This window comes from Salmo trutta, chromosome 3 (genome assembly GCF_901001165.1).
Source record: "Salmo trutta chromosome 3, fSalTru1.1, whole genome shotgun sequence".
NCBI classification, from domain to species: domain Eukaryota; kingdom Metazoa; phylum Chordata; class Actinopteri; order Salmoniformes; family Salmonidae; genus Salmo; species Salmo trutta.
The window spans coordinates 38,185,446-38,205,886 of record NC_042959.1 but is presented as its reverse complement, the minus strand read 5'-3'; the positions used below and the strand labels follow the sequence as shown (position 1 = coordinate 38,205,886).

General features: G+C 45.5%; 1 protein-coding gene across 3 annotated transcripts in view; it reads left to right on the top strand.

Annotated features, from left to right (window-relative positions):
• Positions 1 to 20,137, top strand: part of LOC115174884 (fibroblast growth factor receptor-like 1) — a 61,885-nt gene extending 41,748 nt beyond the window's left edge. For all 3 annotated transcript variants that reach the window (XM_029733889.1, XM_029733882.1, XM_029733898.1), the window contains 4 exons: positions 16,864 to 16,956; positions 17,067 to 17,345; positions 17,490 to 17,843; positions 17,930 to 20,137. In XM_029733889.1, coding sequence (XP_029589749.1) covers positions 16,864 to 16,956; positions 17,067 to 17,345; positions 17,490 to 17,843; positions 17,930 to 18,333 — 1,130 coding nt within the window. In that variant the 3' untranslated portion in view covers positions 18,334 to 20,137. The remainder of the gene's footprint in view (positions 1 to 16,863; positions 16,957 to 17,066; positions 17,346 to 17,489; positions 17,844 to 17,929) is intronic.
• Positions 20,138 to 20,441: the final 304 nt, after the last annotated feature.

Sequence of the window (20,441 nt, the reverse complement as noted above, 5' to 3'; positions counted from 1 at the left end):
GTAGCAGGTGTGGTGAAATCCTCAGAGGATAAAGATGAGTCTGTGACATTTTTGTAGAAGGTGGACCCCTGCCTTTTGTGATTTCAGGGTGGGTGAAAACGATTGGCTGCTCTGGAATCAGTGAAGGTAACCTGATGTGGTTTTGTGTTAATTGGGACAAGAGATGTGACTTGTTTTGCTCTCGAGCAAATTGAAAGGAGTGATTACTGTGGTAGTGGTGAAAGTGGACCAGCTGAAGGGGAAGATTCCCAGTGTTTGTGATGCTTGTAATTTGGTGTGACACAGAAAGGGTGGCGTGAGTGGTGAAACAGAAGAGTCATTGTCTGTTCTTTTGAGTTTTGATGTTGAGTCCCTGCCCGACAAATTAATGTTATCCCATACGAGCTTATGTGCCAAATACATTACATTGTTACAGGTGTCAAGCTTATGGGAATGTAGCAGCAGTGTGCAGGAGGGAGGTTCCGAGGTGTGAGAAGTGTGCAGAAGGGAGACAAACGAATGTGTAGCATTGGGGAAAGAAGCAGTATGTGTTAATTGTAGGGGTGCCCGGTAGGGTTGGGAATCTGAAGTGTCCGCTGCGAGAGAGGCAGGTTGAGGTTACCAGGGTTAGAGTAAGGCAGAGGGTGTCGTATGCTGAGGCAGTGAAGAAAGTTGAAGAGGATGGTTCTAGGGGGAGTTGTGTGTGTACTAGATCTGTATCAGTACAGAGGGAAAGACCAAAGAGTGATATGTGATTGGCTATTTAGCATCCATAGCAATGGTTATCAACTACTGCAGGGATGGAACTTAAGTCGCAGAAAATAGAGGTAGTGGTGGCAACTGCAGAGAAATATTTGGGTGTACAAGATTTGACATCAGAAGACTTACAGGGTGTGTTGAGTGGTGGTGTCCCGTTCTTTCAGACTGTTGGCTTGAGGTAGGACTAGATAGGTTTTTAATGAGTGTAGGGTTAGATGGTAGGGTATTTGTTGATTTACTTTTTCAAGCAAGGTATAAGGGAGTTATATTCCAGTCTAGTTGGTGGCAGCAATGCAACATTTATTGGATGCCAACCGCTGTTAAACCTCATCGAAGAAGGGGAAATGGCTGTAGGCAAGGTTCTGACAGATGGGTGTGTCTTGGTGGTGACAAGGGCACACCCAAGAAACAACCACATCAAGCCACACCTCTAAGCCAACTCATGTTTGGCTTCTGTCATGGCCGCCAGCATTTCTTGAGGAGCAAGCCAAAGAACGAGTCTAAATCAGTGTGTGCACTTCCCATTTAAGTATTCAACACAGAGGTACACTACATGACCAAAAGTAAAAATCATGGGCAATAATATGGAGTTGGTCCCCCCCCTTTGCTGCTTTAACAGCCTCCACTCTTCTAGGAAGGCTTTCCACTAGATGTTGGAACATTGCTATGGGGACTTGCTTCCATTTAGCCACGAGCATTAGTGAGGTCGGCACTGATGTTGGGTGATTAGGCCTGGCTTGCTGTCGGCATTCCAATTCATCCCAAAGGTGTTCGATGGGGTTCAAATTAAAGTTTGTCACGTGCCCCGAATACAACGGGTGTAGACCTTACAGTGAAATGCTTACTTACAAGCCCTAACCAACAGTGCAATTGTTAAGTAAAAAGTAGGCATTAGGTAAACAATAGATAAGTAAAGAAATACAAAGTAAAATGACAGTGAAAATAACAGTAGCGAGGCTATATACAGGTGGTACAGTAGTCAATGTGCGGGGGCACCGGTTAGTCGGGCTAATTGGGGTAATATGTACATGTAGGTATAGTTAAAGTGGCTATGCATAGACGATAAACAGAGAGTAGCAGCAGTGTAAAAGCGGGGTTTGGCAGGTGGCGGGACACCTGTTCAGGAGTCTTATGGTTGAGGTTAGGGCTCTGTGCAGGCCAGTCAAGTTCTTCCACCGATCTCAACAAACCATTTCTGTATGGACCTCGCTTTGTGTATGGGGATCATTGTTCTGCTGAAACAGGAAAGGTCCTTCCCCAAACTGTTGCCACAAAGTTGGAAGCACAGAATCGTCTAGAATGTTATTGTATGCTGTAGCGTTAAGATCTCCCTTCACTGGAACTAAGGGGCCTAGCCCGAACCATGAAAAACAGCCCCAGACCGTTATTCCTCCTCCACCAAACTTTACAGTTGGCACTATGCATTCAGGCAGGTAGCGTTGTCCTGGCATCCGCCAAACCCAGATTTATCCATCGGACTGCCAGATGGTGAAGTGGGATTCATCACTCCAGAGAACACGTTTCCACTGCTCCAGATTCCAATGGCGGCTAGCTTTACACCACTCCAGCTGACGTGGTGATCTTAGGCTTGTGTGCGGCTGCTCAGCCTTGGAAACCCATTTTATGAAGCTCCTGACAAACAGTTATTGTGCTGACGTTGCTTCCAGAGGCAGTTTGAAACTCGGTAGTGAGTGTTACAACCTTCAGCACTTGGCGGTCCCATTCTGTGAGTTTGTGTGGCCTACCACTTCGCGGCTGAGCCGTTGTTGCTCCTAGACATTTCCATTTCACAAGAATGGCACTGACAGTTGACCGGGGCAGCTCTAGCTGGGCAGAAATTTTATGAACTGACTTGTTGGAAACCTATGACGGTGCCATGTTGAAAGTCACAGCTCTTCAGTAAGGCCATTCTATTGCCAATGTTTGTCTATGGAGATTGAATGGCTGTGTGCTCAATTTTATGCACCTGTCAGCAACGGGTGTGGCTGAAATAACCGAATCCACTAATTTGAAGGGGTGTCTTCATACATTTGTATATAGTGTATTTGGTGACTTTCAATAGCACTTGTTGTCAACATGTCTCCAATCTTATCAACTCCTCCTCATAGCAAGCACGGGCAGAGAGGCAAGTCTAACCTCAAGTTCCGATCCCTTTTTTTTAATGACTGCTGCAAGCCTGCAACACACTGAGTAGAGCATACTTGTCATAAAAATGTAATTTTATCCCTGTAGCTGATATTCTGTTCTTGGCTCTTGATGCCTCGGTGTGATAATTTGGCTGTAAACCCGAGTGAGGTAACAGTAATTTAAAACTATTTTTTAACACATAGACCACAGTTCTTACTGAAGTACTTTTTCTTTGTGCTTTTCTGCACACAAGTGTAAATAGAAACATGTTTTTCCCACAATAGTGGCAGCAGAAAATTACCCCATAGGTATTAGTTGTGCTCTTGACTTGCATTTTTGCAGCTGCATGTTATGTTTTAATGACATCATAAACACAGGTCCAATCTCACACTGCTGGGTAAGTACTGCTGGGTTGTTGCTGCTGCGTTATGTGCTGCTCCTTTGCAAAGACAAGGATTTACAATGTCTCCCTCTTTTTACCGCCATGGTAGTAAAAGTGTTAATTTGTCAGGGGATGTTTAAAACATTTGGAAGCTGTCAGAGTTCAGGAGAGGTAAAGCTTGACCCTGACCTCTGGTGAGCTTCCCACCACTCACTCTGGATATCCTGTCCGGCAGGGGGACAAATCCTTCATCACTCAATTTCCCTCCCTAGTCCCCAGTGTCCCACTCACAGCACCCGAGCCCCATGGCCCCTCCATCTCCCCCAGGGCCTGACTGGCTGTACCCCTATTCCTAGCTGTAGCCTACCACTGGCTGCACCCCTGGCTGTAGCCTTGGTGGTCCCTTAGTCTGCAGGAATACAGTCCCCTGCTGTGTAAGCCTGTTGTTTTAGGGCCAGGCCGCACGCAGCCAACATTGTTAATGCTCAGCACTAGTGCTTCGCTTGGGAATTCTGCAGGAACGAGACAGTTGTAAATAAGGGATGGAGTCAGTAACAGTTGTTGCCCCAGTTCTGGGTCACATACCATACCAATACAAGAGGCAACGGAAGTCTACTAGACCCCCTGAAACAGAAATGGAAGCGCATTTATGTATAATTCGATACTAGGCAGATTAGTCTATTTGGCTTGCATGACCTTGCTGTTCTATATATGCCCTGTGTAAATGTTGACTCTAAACAACCACACATGGTAGGAGAGAGAGAGGCATTCTATTCTATGACTATGAGACTGTGGATTCTGGTCAGACGGGAGGCGAGTGCGGTCTGACAGTCGGTCAGTGAGTTAGGGCTGAAGGTTTTATAGAGGGCCTGGTGGAGCAGCTCCAGCCCCAGACCTTTTGTTCTTTGTTTGCAGGCGGTGAGGTACATGTGTTGCAGTTTAGCCCACGCCTCCCTCACCTAAATGGATAATTGTATCGAAATTACACTGGCAGGCCCAGCTCTAGAATGCTTATATGAGACGGACGGGGGCAGGCAGGCAGGCTTGGGGGGGGTTCAGTCTGCTGCGGCCACAGTGGAGTTTGTCAGAAACGCAGGTACACTTTGGGTTGTGCCATGTTAAAGGAAAACGGGGGGGGTTAGTTGCCAGGAGTCACAGCCACCAGTGTTAATAAATTACTCAGTGTGGTTAAAACTGAACACACCCTCCTCCAGTTTCCGCCCTCCACCTAACTGACCATACTCCTGGAAATAGAGTGACTCAACAGTTACCACCACAAACCCCTATCCGTTGCCTTTTAAATCCATAGCTTTTCTCTCTTTCCCTCCCTGTTCTTTCCAAGCCAGGCAATATTTGGAGCGAGAATGATTTACACGTATTTTTCCAGGCAGCTCCCTGTTTCTTGTCTCTCTTAACGGCCCGTGAACTATCGGCGAGGTAATATTTGTGAGTCGTTAACGCGTTGAGAGATAAAAAGCTCTTGACAGTGAGTAGTGGTTTCGGTGCTACAGTTGAAACTGGAGACGTTACACTAACTCATCCGAACAGTGAAATATGCGCGTGAGGGAGAGAGTCGCCCCTTTGATCATGTTTCCACCGACGTGACAATGATCTAATTTCTAATTGTGATTACTGCTAGTGTAACACCGAACCCCACGACAACCCGACCCACCCGGGCCTCCTAGAACATGTTTTTTTCCCTCATTCATTGTAGGGAAGTTGAGGCAAGTTCAAAGCACAAACACATATGGACACAAATGAATCCATGCTTGTGAGTAGTGGAAGAAAGGCCTTTGTTGGGGGGGCAGGAAAGATTAAAGGATGTTTGATGAAATTGAAACCATTCGGTCTCATTTGAAATTAAGTTGAACAAAGAGAGACACAGAGAAAGAGTTCTCCGTTGTAAATAAGTGTGGGTAGCAGGACAAGCAGTGAGGGAGTCAGTTCTGTCTAGACTTTGAGACCTAGGGCAAGGGCAAATGCCATAGGGAGGTTAGGGTTAAAGATAGTGCCAGGATGTGGGTGAGGTTTAGGTTAAATATGTAAATACGTTAAAGATTATAGTAAGGCTAGGAGAGGGTTTGGCTGAGAGCCAGAAGGGTTCATGGTCAAGGTTAACATTAGTATTAGTCAAAACAATACCACATTTTAATTGCAATACAAGGAATATTCATTGTGTAATAATTTATAAAGATCAGCTTTAATATTGCAGATTGTGGCTTCTATCAATGTAATTGTCTGCATCATTTCCAATCCCGCATATATAATATTTGAAATATATGGTTTTAAAATATATTTTCCTTCTTTATTTTTTTCCACTAACCCTTACTAACCTGGGGCGGCAGGTAGCCTAGTGGTTAGAGCATTGGACTAGTAACCGAAAGGTTGCAAGATCGAATCCTCGAGCTGACAAGGTAAAAATCTGTCGTTCTACCCCTGAACAAGGCCATCATTGTAAATAATTTGACTTGCCCAGATAATTCTTTTTTTTTATTTTTTTAATCCCCTTATTTGAATGATCAAACAATAATTAGGCTTCCACTTCCAGCTTATACATTTCACAGACAGTATATTTTACATTAGTTATCTTTTGTTTGTTTTTAGTCCCAGTCTTCAGATTCCCTCCAATCTATCTCTGAAGACCATCCAGTTTTGATTTCTAGCTGCCATACATTTTCCCACTGTGCGGTGATGTTTCACAAAAGTTCTAAACCTTTCTATTCTCATAGTTCCTACAGATTGTAAATTAAAGATAAACAACTTTGCTTGGTGTATTATTAGATTATTGATCAATTGACTATGATTTATCAAATCACCCAGCAGTGCTATTTGGAGAGTTGGCTCCAAATAAATGTTGAATTTTTTTCAGACATTTCTGAATCTGTGACCAAAAACAAGCTACATATGGGCAGTACTAAAACAAGTGATCTAATGATTCTGTCTCTTTGCAGCAAAATCTGCAGAGCTGGGATGGTTGTATCCCCCATATATATAACATTCTATTGGTTGCAAGAATTTTGTATAATTTAAATTGAAAAACTCTTACGTTTTGAATCCGGCATGGTTTTGTGTATCAGTTCATAAACCATGTGCCATGGAATTGGTACATCAAAAATCTCCTCCCAACTATTTTGCAACCTGGACTGTGCAGCTGTCATTTTTTTGGGGTCCTTATATGAAACTGGTATACTTTTTTTATTTATCACAATTTTCTTTAGCCAATTTTGGTCTTTAATGCAGAACCTCTTTCCACTTGCCTCCTCTATTTCTGCGGTAATGCATAATATTTGTTGTAATATTTGTTCTGTCTTTTCTGGTGGATTAAAATAGCGATGTTTTGGAGATTATTTCATTTTCAAGTAACCGAAAGTGAGAGGTTATAATCTGAATGAAGGGGAAAAGACAAAAATGTTTAACCCTGGGTGAGCTATTCTTACTAATCTACTAGAGAACAAGTTCAGTTTAAGTATATTTTTTTGTATGATTGAAGCCTTTAGTGAGAGGTACAATGCTTTAATATTTCATCATTTCTGCCCTCCAAATTCATATTCATCATATAAACAGGCTCATTTAATTTTGTTTGCCTTGCCTTTCCAAATAAAGTGGAATATTTTTTGCTCATATAATTTTTTAAAAACAAGTCGTTAAGTGTAGGCCTGGCCATGAGTAAATAAATAAACAGGGATATGACAAAATAATTAATCATGGTGATTTTTCCACAAATAGATCGGTGTTGTCCTTTCCATGATAGCACAATCTTATTTTATTTAGCTAACTTTCTATTGAAATGTATTGTAGTGAGATCATTTCTTTCTTTCAGAATATGAATGCCGAGTATGTTCACATCACCGTCGGACCATTTTATTGATAAACTGCACGATAATGTAAAAGTTACATTTTTTTTGGAGATCCAGTACAATATGTAATATGGTGCACTTATCATTGTGCAACCATTAATATGCTCTCTGTACCAATGACACCCTTACGCTCTTATCTGTTTTCATTTAATGTTAGTGAGAACAGCTCAGAACAGATGCTGTCCAGATCCATAATAATTCTACTTACAAGTGTAGCTTTTCAGCTTAAAGTCAACATTACTCCAATATAACCCCTCACTTTCAGACCCCTATCCCCCAATCTCTAACCAGTGGTCCACAAGCCTCCCCCACATCCCCCAGGCCCTGGGTGGCTAGCTAGGCCCTCCATGACCCAACAGAACCCTGCCAGCCTCTGCTTTTCTACTGTTAGATCCAAGGGTTTGATCCAAGGGTTTAATTAAACTGGAAGGTTGCAAATTAGCCACCTTGACGGGGTCGCCACATTAAAGCAGCTTTCATCCAGATTTTCATGGTGGTTGACTCACTGGGGGCCTGGGCTGGGACCTTAACAGGGAGGATGCACCGGGGCCCGCCCCTTCTCCCCCTCCATGCCCCACCTCGCCCCTCAGCCAGGCACAACAGAGAAGAAAAGAAAAGGCACGTTAGGTGGGGGTAATTTCCTATGGAGTCGCCATGCGCCTGCTGCTGCAAAACGCTTATAGCTCTATAAAAGATACAAGGAGACTTCTAATTAGCCTTTCCGCTCATGCTGTGTGGACTGACGCTGACGACGCTTTCTAATTTTCCTGACTGCCGTTCTGCCTGCCTCTCTCTCTCTCTCTCTCTCTCTCTGGTTTCAATTGACGTGAGCCAGAACAGACACTCAGTCAGATGTGTCCTGCTGGAAATGGGTATCGGCACCTAAATACTGTATGTCTATTTCACATTGAAAGAAACATGGCTCAATGAGATTTGTAATTGAGTCTTGATAATTGATGAACTTGAGTCATACAGTGCATTCAGAAAGTATTCAGACCCCTTACTTATTCCACAGTCTACGCAGAATACCCCATAAATGACAAAGCAAAAAATCCCAGTCAAAATGTATAAAAAATGTAAACGTGAAATATTCAGACCCTTTACTCAGTACTTTGTTGAAGCACCTTTGATTACAGCCTCGAGTCTTGGGTATGACGCTACAAGCTTGGCACACCTGAATTTGGGGAATTTCTCCCATTCTTCTCTGCAGATCCTCTCAAGCTCTGTCAGGTTGGATGGGGAGCGTCGCTGTACAGCTATTTTCAGGTCTCTCTAGAGATGTTCGATCGGGTTCAAGTCCGGGCTCTGGGTGGGCCACTAAAGGACATTCAGAGACTTGTCCCAAAGCCACTCCGGCGTTATCTTGGCCGTGTGCTTAGGGTTGTTGTCCTGTTGGAAGTTGAACCTTCACCCCAGTCTTAGGTCCTGAGTGCTATAAAGCAGGGAGGATCTCATCAAGGATCTCTCTGTACTTTGCTCCGTTCATCTTTCCCTCGATCCTGACTAGTCTCCCAGTCCCTGCCTCTGAAAAACATCCCCACAGCATGATGCTGCCACCACCTTGCTTCACAGTAAGGATGGTGCCAGATTTCCTCCAGACGTGACGCTTGGCATTCAGGCCAAAGAGTTCAATCTTGGTTTCATCAGACCAGAGAATCTATTCCTGGAAACATTGAACCACTGTAGTTTACATCAATTATAATTTCTAAAGTGGAAGTTGGAAAAGTTATATTTGAGCGTTTCAGTGAATGGTTAGTGAGGGAGGCCCTGCTCTCTCGCTTCCCCAGTTGTTTAGTTAATTTTCATTCCAATCTCCTTTGCATTAGCGTAGCCTCTCCTGTAGCCTGTCAACTATGTGTCTGTCTATCCCTGTTCTCTCCTCTCTGCACAGGCCACACAAATGCTTCACACCGCATGGCCGCTGCTACTCTAACCTGGTGGTCCCAGCGCGCACGACCCACGTGGAATTCCAGGTCTCCGGCAGCCTCTGGACCTGCCGGTCTGCGGCCAACAAGGCAGAGTTCATCTCAGCCTATGCTACCCTCCAATCCCTCAACTTCTTGGCGCTGACGGAAACATGGATTACCACAGAAAACACTGCTACTCCTACTGCTCTCTCCTCGTCTGACCACGTGTTCTCGCATACCCCGAGAGCATCTGGTCAGCGGGGTGGTGGCACTGGAATCCTCATCTCTCCCAAGTGGACATTCTCTCTTTCTCCCCTGACCCATCTGTCTATCTCCTCCTTTGAATTCCATGCTATCACAGTCACTAGCCCATTCAAGCTTAACATCCTTATCATTTATCGCCCTCCAGGTTCCCTTGGAGAGTTCATCAATGAACTTGACGCCTTGATAAGTTCCTTTCCTGAGGATGGCTCACCCCTCACAATTCTGGGTGACTTTAACCTCCGTACGTCTACCTTTGACTCATTTTTCTCTGCCTCCTTCTTTCCACTCCTCTCCTCTTTTGACCTCACCCTCTCACCGTCCCCCCCTACTCACAAGGCAGGCAATACGCTTGACCTCATCTTTACTAGATGCTGTTCTTCTACTAATCTCACTGCAACTCCCCTCCAAGTCTCCGACCACTACCTTGTATCCTTTTCCCTCTCGCTCTCCTCCAACACTACTCACTCTGCCCCTACTCAGATGGTATTGCGCCGTCGCAATCTTCGCTCTCTCTCTGCTGCTACTCTCTCTTCTTCCATCCTATCATCTCTTCCCTCTGCTCAATCCTTCTCCAACCAATCTCCTGATTCTGCCCCCTCAACCCTCCTCTCCTCCCTTTCTGCATCCTTTGACTCTCTATGTCCCCTATCCTCCCGGCCGGCTCGGTCCTCCCCTCCTGCTCCGTGGCTTGACGACTCATTGCGAGCTCACAGAACAGGGCTCCGGGCAGCCGAGCGGAAATGGAGGAAAACTAGCCTCCCTGCGGACCTGGCATCTTTTCACTCCCTCCTCTCTAAATTTTCTTCCTCTGTTTCTGCTGCTAAAGCCACTTTCTACCACTCTAAATTCCAAGCATCTGCCTCTAACCCTTGGAAGCTCTTTGCCACCTTCTCCTCCCTCCTGAATCCTCCTCCCCACCCCCCTTCCCTGCCTGCAGATGACTTCGTCAACCATTTTGAAAAGAAGGTTGACGACATCCGATCCTCGTTTGTTAAGTCAAACGACACCGCTGGTCCTGCTCACATTGCCCTACCCTATGCTTTGATCTCTTTCTCCCCACTCTCTCCAGATGAAATCTTGCGACTTGTGACGGCCGGCCGCCTAACAACCTGCCCGCTTGACCCTATCCCCTCCTCTCTTCTCCAGACCATTTCCGGAGACCTTCTCCCTTACCTTACCTCGCTCATCAACTCATCCTTGACCGCTGGCTACGTCCCTTCCGTCTTCAAGAGAGCGAGAGTTGCACCCCTTCTCAAAAAACCTACACTCGATCCCTCCGATGTCAACAACTACAGACCAGTATCCCTTCTTTCTTTTCTCTCCGAAACTCTTGAGCGTGCCGTCCTTGGCCAGCTCTCTTGCTATCTCTCTCAGAATGACTTCTTGATCCAAATCAGTCAGGTTTCAAGACTGGTCATTCAACTGAGACTGCTCTTCTCTGTATCACGGAGGCTCTCCGCACTGCTAAAGCTAACTCTCTCTCCTCTGCTCTCATCCTTCTAGACCTATCTGCTGTCTTTGATACTGTAAACCATCAGATCCTCCTCTCCACCCTCTCTGAGTTGGGCATCTCCGGCGCGGCTCACTCTTGGATTGCGTCCTACCTGACAGGTCACTCCTACCAGGTGGCGTGGTGAGAATCCGTCTCCGCACCACGTGCTCTCACCACTGGTGTCCCCCAGGGCTCAGTTCTAGGCCCTCTCCTATTCTCGCTATACACCAAGTCACTTGGCTCTGTCATATCCTCACATGGTCTCTCCTATCATTGCTACGCAGACGACACAATTAATCTTCTCCTTTCCCCCTTCTGATAACCAGGTGGCGAATCGCATCTCTGCATGTCTGGCAGACATATCAGTGTGGATGACGGATCACCACCTCAAGCTGAACCTCGGCAAGACGGAGCTGCTCTTCCTCCCGGGGAAGGACTGCCCGTTCCATGATCTCACCATCACGGTTGACAACTCCATTGTGTCCTCCTCCCAGAGTGCTAAGAGCCTTGGCGTGTCCCTGGACAACACCCTGTCGTTCTCCGCTAACATGAAGGTGGTGACCCGATCCTGTAGGTTCATGCTCCACAACATTTGCAGAGTACAACCCTGCCTCACACAGGAAGCGGCGCAGGTCCTAATCCAGGCACTTGTCATCTCCCGTCTGGATTACTGCAACTTGCTGTTGGCGGGGCTCCCTGCCTGTGCCATTAAACCCCTACAACCCATCCAGAACGCCGCAGCCCGTCTGGTGTTCAACCTTCCCAAGTTCTCTCACGTCACCCCACTCCTCCGCACACTCCACTGGCTTCCAGTTGAAGCTCGCATCTGCTACAAGACCATGGTGCTTGCCTACGGAGCTGTGAGGGGAACGGCACCTCCGTACCTTCAGGCTCTGATCAGTCCCTACACCCATAGAAGGGCACTGCGTTCATCCACCTCTGGCCTGCTCGCCTCCCTACCTCTGCGGAAGCACAGTTCCCGCTCTGCCCAGTCAATACTGTTCGCTGCTCTGGCACCCCAATGGTGGAACAAGCTCCCTCACGACGCCAGGACAGCGGAGTCAATCACCACCTTCCGGAGACACCTGAAACCCCACCTCTTTAAGGAATACCTGGGATAGGATTAAGTAATCCTTCTAACCCTCCCCCCTACCCTCCCCCCCAAAAAGATATAGATGTACTATTGTAAAGTGGTTGTTCCACTGGATATCATAAGGTGAATGCACCAATTTGTAAGTCGCTCTGGATAAGAGCGTCTGCTAAATGACGTAAATATAAATGTAAATGTAATCTTGTTTGTCATGGTCTGAGAGTCTTTAGATGCGTTTTGGCAAACTCCAACCAGGCTGTCATGTGCTTTTTACTGCGGAGTGGCTTTTATCTGGCCACTCCACCATAAAGGCCTGGTTGGTGGAGTGCTGCAGAGAGGGTTGTCCTTCTGGAAGGTTCTCCCATCTCCACAGAGGAACTCTAGAGCTCTGTCAGAGTGACCATCAGGTTCTTGGTCACCTCCCTGACCAAGGCCCTTCTCCCCCAATTGCTCAGTTTGGCCAGGTGGCCAGCTCTAGGAAGAGTCTTGGTGGTTCCAAACTTCTTCCATTTAAGAATGATGGAGTCCACTGTGTTTTTGAGGACCTTCAATGCTGCAGATATTTTTTGTACCCTTCCCCAGATCTGTGCCTCAACACAATCCTGTTTTGGAGCTCTACAGACAATTCCATCAACCTCATCAAATTTCAATCAAATTTATTTATAAAGCCCTTCTTACATCAGCTGATGTCACAAAGTGCTGTACAGAAACCCAGCCTTAAATCCCAAACAGCAAGCAATGCAGGTGTAGAAGCACGGTGGCTAGGAAAAACTCCCTAGAAAGGCCAGAACCTAGGAAGAAACCTAGAGAGGAACCAGGTTATGAGGGGTGGCCAGTCCTCTTCTGACTGTGCCGGGTGGAGATTATAACAGAACATGGCCAAGATGTTCAAATGTTCACAGATGACCAGCAGGGTCAAATAATAATAATCACAGTGGTTGTAGAGGGTGCAACAGGTCAGCACCTCAGGAGTAAATGTCAGTGTATCTCTACCGCTCCTGCTGTCTCTAGAGAGTTGAAAATAGCAGGTCTGGGACAGGTAGCACGTCCGGTGAGCAGGTCAGGGTTCCATAGCCACAGGCAGAACAGTTGAAACTGGAGCAGCAGCATGACCAGGTGGACTGGGGACAGCAAGGAGTCAGGTAGTCCTGAGGCATGGTCCTAGAGCTCAGGTCCTCCGAGAGAGAGTTAGAGAGAGCATACTTAAATTCACACAGGACACTGGATAAGACAGGCGAAATACTCCAGATATAACAGACTGACCCAACCTCATGGCTCTGACATGTACTGTCAACTGTGGGACCTTATATAGACAGGTGTGTGCTTTTTCAAATCATGTCCAATCAATGGAATTTACCACAGGTGGACTCCAATAAAGTTGTAGGAACATCTCAAGGATGATCACGGGAAACAGGATGCACTTGAGCTCAATTTTGAGTCTCATAGCAACGGGTCTGAATACTTATGCAAATAAGGTATTTCTGTTTTTTTATGTTTAATTCATTTGCTAAAATTTCTATGAACCTGTTTTTGCTTTGTCATTCTGGGGTATTGTGTGTAGATTGATGAGGAACATTTTTATTTTGATCAATTTTAAAATGAGGCTGTAACGTAACAAAATGTGGAAAAAGTCAAGGGGTCTGAATACTTTCCGAATGCACTGTACATCGAACAATAAGCTTTGTTATATTTTAAATCTGAACCTCAAATCTTCTGAACTGCTTTTAATGTTCTTGACAAGTTCTATGATTATTTTCTAGTCTGTGAATTGCTTTGCTCAAGTTGAAGTCCATATCACGGCTTAAATCTTATGACCTGTGAAAGGAAGGTAAAACACCTCTGCTTCATTTTCTCTTCATTAACATTATTGTTTTGGTAATAGTTCACCATCACCATGGTGTGTGGAATGGAACTGCCACGTAATACTCTATTCTTTCAATTTCTAAGATAAATTGAACAACTAACTGTTCCGTTATTTTCAAAAGTCAGCTGTGCCGTCGCTAATGAAAATCACTGTGAAACCATGTTTGTTTTGCATTCGATATGGGCCCGTGTTCAGATGGAGAGTGCTTCATGAGACACAGTGGCACGTATGTTTGAACACGGGTACCCGGTAGGAATGGAGAATGGGCCTTTTTGAGGGGTGACCCTTTAAAGTTCTCCCAGTAGGAAAGAATAAAATGGGACCTTATAAACATGCCTTCCACATGAAGAGGGTTAGGGGAGCTTCTGGGCTGGGACTGGGGCTGCCCTCCTTCGCCCTCTCTCTCGCCCAGACCCGCCGTTTCCACCTCCACCCTCACCTCTGCCCTCCCTCACTGCCCCTCTGTGTATGTTTCTGTGGGCCTGGACAGGAGCAGCCTAGCACTACACCAGTCCAGCACCACTTTCCTTTCCACTGCTCCACTACACACAGGAGCCAGAGCTGGCGCCGTCTACCCAGCCGTAAGGTAAAGCCGTGCTTTACCTCAGTCATCACATCAGGCCATTCCACTGACAGCTGCCTGAAAGTATGACGTACTTTCTTGAACTGGATAATCTTTTTCAACCAGTCACTTTTCCAACTAATAATTTAAACTGGTCACAGATTGCATCATGTGTATTTAATGTATAAAGATAGTATCAGAAAAATGCCATATCCAATACATAGGAAATGGTCCAATGTTCTAATAATGCTGCATAAGGGAAAACCTCTGTTCTGTCCCTCTGCACCTGTTTCGAGAGAACATCAGCACACAGAGAGTAAAGGAATGAGCCCTGGCTAAGACCTCTTTCGACAAGATAATGCCCCCCTAATTCCACCTCGGTGTTGCTGAATAGCCACCTCTCCCGTGCCAGTGAAACCGTTGCTACACCCAGGCTTACTCTCCCAGAACCCTGGGCCAATAGCAACAATGGGGGCTAGCAAAAAAACACTTGGTGCTGGCTTTGGGCACTCCTGACTCTCCTGTACCTCACTACGCAGTGTTAAGCAGGGCGCGCTGTCGTATGGCCCTCTGGACCAGAACACCAGGATTAAATCAGGACAAAGAACAGTATCCACACGCACACAAGCCCACACGCACACAAGCACACACACACAAGCGCACACACACCTGACTTTGACACTTCATACCTGGTGACCTGAGGTTCCATCAGGCAACAGGGATGTTGGCATAAGACACGACTAGGCAGAGCAGACATTGTGGACAATCAGCTTAGTACACAGACCAGAGAATCTTGTTTCTTACGGTCTGCGAGTCCTTTAGGTGCCTTTTGGCAAACTCCAAGCGGTCTGTTATGTGCCTTTTACTGAGGAGTGGCTTCCGTCTGACCACTCTACCATAAAGGCCTGCTTGGTGGAGTGCTGCAGGGATGATTGTCCTTCTGGAAGGTTCTCCCATCTCCACAGAGGAACTCTAGAATTCAAGGCACACGTAACCAGCATGACTACCACAGCATTCTGCAGAGATACGCCATCCCATCTGGTTTGCACTTAGTGGTACTATCATTTGTTTTTCAACAGGACAATGACCCAACACCACCTCCAGGCTGTGTAAGGGCTATTTGACCAAGAAGGAGAGTGATGGAGTGCTGCATCAGATGACCTGGCCTCCACAATCACCTGACCTCAACCCAATTGAGATGGTTTGGGATGAGTTGGACCGCAGAGTGAAGGAAAAGCAGCCAACAAGTGCTCAGCATATGTGGGAACTCCTTCAAGACTGTTGGGAAAGCATTCCAGGTGAAGCTGGTTGAGAGAATGCCAAGAGTGTGCAAAGCTGTCATCAAGGGTGGTTACTTTGAAGAACACTTTTTTGGTTACTATATGATTCCATATGTGTTATTTCATATTTTGAGGTTTTCACTATTATTCTACAATATAGAAAATAGTAAAAATAAAGAAAAACCCTTGAATGAGTGGGTGTCCAAAGTTTTGACGTGTGTGTGTGTTAGCTCAGTCAGCAGTGGACTCAGGGTTCCTGCATTCCTGTGGGTCGGGCCCAAACAAAGCAGCACTTTCTTTCAGCTCTGTCCGTCTGCCTGTTTGCCTGCCTGTCTGACTCCGTGCCTGCCTGCCTGCTGACCTGCCTGCACAGTTTAGGTTAAAGGCAGCTAATTGGTTTCCAGCTCAGGGTTAAGTCAACACGCCGTCTTGTTTTAAACAGTGTGGAAACTTGAGAGAAGCAACAATAATATGGCACTGTTTGCTCACCCCTGCCTCACAGAGCCAGTTAGAATAATACCAGCGCTTTGCCTGGTTATCGTTCCCATAGAGTTGTAAAACTTCATACGCTCTGAAAGCCAAACACGCAGTCATTTACACACCTCACAGTCCACTGATCTCCGAGCAGAATCATTCATCCAGCGTCACACAGAGGGGTCCTGTTGGAGCTCAAAGCAAGGCAAATAAATCTGAGAGATCCTTCAGCAGTTTACACTCATCCCTAGACCCCCGTGTGATTTACATGACGCCATTTTCAGACATTAAGACTTGGGTCTTGGGTGAAATACCTCACATCACTGAAACGATAACTGACCACTAGATTTATGTGGCAATATCTAAACGATACTTTCTGGTAATGGCAGGGGGTAGGAGAACTCCCTTTTCTTTGACCCATTGGTTTTATATTGCCTTTCTTTGCTCTGTAGCGTGAGAGTACATAATTTTTCTGCAATATTCCGTTTTTGAAAGATTACATAAACACTAACTTTTTTGCTTTGATGATTTTTTTTGGATACTAGACTAATGCGTCGTCTTCCACAGTCTTACGATCAGATTTATTCAGACTTCTCACTGGGCACAGACGTCCCGTTCAACGTCTAATTTGGATTTACGTTTGGTTAACTTCAATGTGAAATCAACAAAAAATGTCACCTTTTCATTGGATTTAGGCGAAAAGTTGGGTGAAAATGAAACGGGTCGGGTTGCTATGAAACAATCTTCATACTCCCCGCATGGGTGTGTGTGTGTGTGAGTGAGTGACAGAGGCTAACCCTTAGTCAATGACTTTTGTGTTTTTCAGATGACACTGCAGCGACCCAGACCGACGCTCCACCTGCCGTATTGGAACCCAACGCTGAGCTCACCCAGCCTGACCCTACAGGAGAGCCCTGGGGTGAGCGGCACACTGCTTCACTTCACTACATTATAATACTCCTACACGTTGTCATCTAAATGCTATTGACATCTGTGTTACCTAACCTCCATGATGTATTATCTCTGCAGTGAAGCCTCGGTTCAGCCAGCCCACTAAGATGCGAAGGCGGGTGCTGTACAAGCCGGTGGGCAGTTCGGTGAGGCTCAAGTGCCAGGCCACGGGCACCCCTCCCCCTGTCTTTACCTGGTGGAAAGACCAGACCCCTCTGCCTCCCCCGCGGCAGGGCAAGCGCCCGCAGTGGACCCTCACCCTGAAGAACCTGCAGCCCCAGGACAGTGCCAAGTACACTTGCCACGTCTCTAACCCAGCAGGGCACATCAATGCCACCTACAAGCTGGATGTCATCGGTAACACCACAACAAATAATTTTTCCTTTTCCTCCATCACACTCCAATTTAATTTATACCCAGACCTCCCATATGTTGCCAAATGAATTGTGGTATTGTCATTATGATTCACATGCTTATAAACTCCTGTCCTTCTCCCTACAGAGCGCTCTCATTGCAAGCCTGTTCTGACCGGCACCCACCCGGTCAACACCACCGTGGAGTATGGCGGCACCGCCTCCTTCCAGTGTAAGGTCCACAGTGACGTGAAGCCCGTGGTCCAGTGGCTGAAGAGGGTGGACCCAGGCACACAGGACCGCTATAACTCCACCCTGGAGGTCGGAGGGCAGCATTTTGTGGTTCTGCCCACAGGGGATGTGTGGTCCCGGCCTGACGGCTCCTACCTCAACAAGTTGGCTATTGTCAAGGCCCGCGATGAGGATGCTGGCATATACATCTGCCTGGGAGCCAACACTATGGGCTACAGCTTTCGCAGTGCTTACCTTACTGTGCTGCCAGGTGAGTACAGCCATTCATGGGATGGGATGGAGGCTTACATCTGTAGTGCTGTCTCTCATATCACTGCGATTTGTCTCTCTGTCCAGACCCTCAGGTGGAGAACACAGTGACGCCTCCCCACCTGAGCTCCGGCCTGCCCTGGCCTCTGATCATCGGCATCCCTGCAGCAGCCCTCCTCATCGTAGGCACTATCGTACTCTGGCTGTGCCACAGCCGTCGGCTCCACAACACCCTGGCTCCCCGGCACATACCTGTAGTCCACAGAGACCACCACATCTCGGACAAAGAGCCCAGCACCACCACCCCCTGTAGTGCCCTGACTAGCCCTGACTACCCCAGCCAGAGACTGGTGGGCCTAGGAACCCCCGGCCTCAGTGGGCCCCCTAAGATCTACTCCAAGGTTTACACAGACATGCACACGCACACACACACACACGCCCATGTGGATGGTAAGGTCCATCAACACCAGCACTTCCACTACCAGTGCTAACCAGCCCCTTCTCATCCCACCCCACACCTATGGCCTTGTTTCCTAGCCACTGCTGCTATTCTGACCCAACAATGGACTATGAGCAAGGGATAATGAGCCGGGTAGATGGAACCAAGGAAAGGCTTGTAGTTCATTTGAACTACACCTCCCGTGATAAGCAGTGTTAACACACCATACAGTGGCAAAAGCCCTACCAGGTTGGATCCTGGGATAGGCATGGACAAATGTTACTAAGCTGCCTGCTAATACCGCTTCATTGAGATGTCTCAGGGCAGGGAAACCCTCCCATGTTTGCTATCGAGTAATTTATGTTTTTTTAATATCAGACTAAGATTAAACGCGAATTGTATTTTAAAGGATGGAAAGGAATGGACAAATGATAGAATGTCTATATAAACAACAAAATGCAGGGCACTCAATTTAAAACCTAAATATTTAGATGTGTGTTTGGATGCATGTACCCCTGGAGAAATCATTCATTAGTTAATGGGAGAAGTATCAGGGTTAGGTTCAATTTAGGTTAAGGACATCCAATTTACACAAATTAGCGTTTCTAATAGAATTGACCCCAACCCTATTAAAAAAAAATGAACATTCATCTTAACATGTACCTGTATCCAAACATTCAAAGTGTAAAGTAATATGAGGAACTTTTAAGCTTGTCTAAATTGGAAAATTCAAGATTTATAAGCTTTTTAAAAATTTGAAAATGTAACTGTGACAAATCAAAATCTAGCCAAAATGTTTACAATGTGTTCCGAGCTTTTATATTCTCATAATAGTAACACAAACTGTGGTGTCCTCTGTTTTGTAATAGGTGGTATTATTTTTAAGAGGTTTTGTAATGTGTGTGTTTCATGTAGGAAAGTACAGCTCATCAGGGAAATTAGATGGATGGATGAATGGATGAGGTGAAAAAAGTATTTTTTTTATTCAGATATTGTATAATATGTATCCAACTGTGCCTGAAAAATGCAGTAATACTATTATTTACCCTGTACAGTGCCTATCAGATGCCAAGTTCTTTTGCAGCGCTATAGATATGTATATTACTTACAATTCTTGTGAGGTATATTGTTGTATAAGGTAGGACAAGTATTGTACTGGACCTTTTGTCTAATGGTTTTAAAACTCACAAAAAAACCTATTTAGCTGTGTTTTTATTTTATTGTTCTATATTTATTTGTAACCTACATTACTCTTCTGTAGCTCAGTTGGTAGAGCATGACGCTTGTAACGCCAGGTTAGTGGGTTTGATTCTCGGGACTACCCATATGTAAAATGTATGCACGCATGACTGTAAGTTGCTTTGGATAAAAGTGGCTCCTAAATGGCTTATATTCTTATTCCAGGTTGGATTGACCTATGGGTAATTTAGACAAAAATATGACAAGTGTTGATTGTATTGTTAAGTTGAATTACAGATTTTACTGGCCTAGTTGTCTCATATTTTATTAAGAATCTGACCATATGCTTTATATATTTCACATGTTTTTATTTTTTGAAAAACATGGCAACTATTACAAAGATAATTTAACAAAGAGTCATTCACCCTACCCTCAAGTAGTCATAAATCTAGTACCCAAGTGTTTTAAAATTGCCACGTTAATCTTATGCAGTTACTCTGAAACATTGCATGATGCAAACTCACTCTGGTGCTCATGTAAATTTAGTGCTGTACAATAATATTTTTGTAATAAAAATGGTTTCTATACTTTTCGTGTAGTGTTTGCAAAATCTATTTTGATGAGGACGTTTACATATGAAATGTGTTTTTATAAAAAATAAAAATAACAGAGTGCCATTCTGGTCCATGTTGACTTGCTACTTTACACTCCCCAGAAAGGCCTCCATCCACTGTTAGTTTAACATCCTCTGGAATGCTCTGGGAAAATCAAGTTGTGCGTTCAACATCAGGCAAGGAAATAAATATTCCTAATAGGATTTGATACGTATTAATATGAGGGTAGGCTTACACAGACACAGTGCACAGAGCTACTTCCTCAGTTTCTCACTGGAAGACTGTAACTGCAAATCATCACTGGAACACCAGATATTTGTGAAACCCAGTGTTGGAAAAGTGCTCAATTGTCATACTTGAGTAAAAG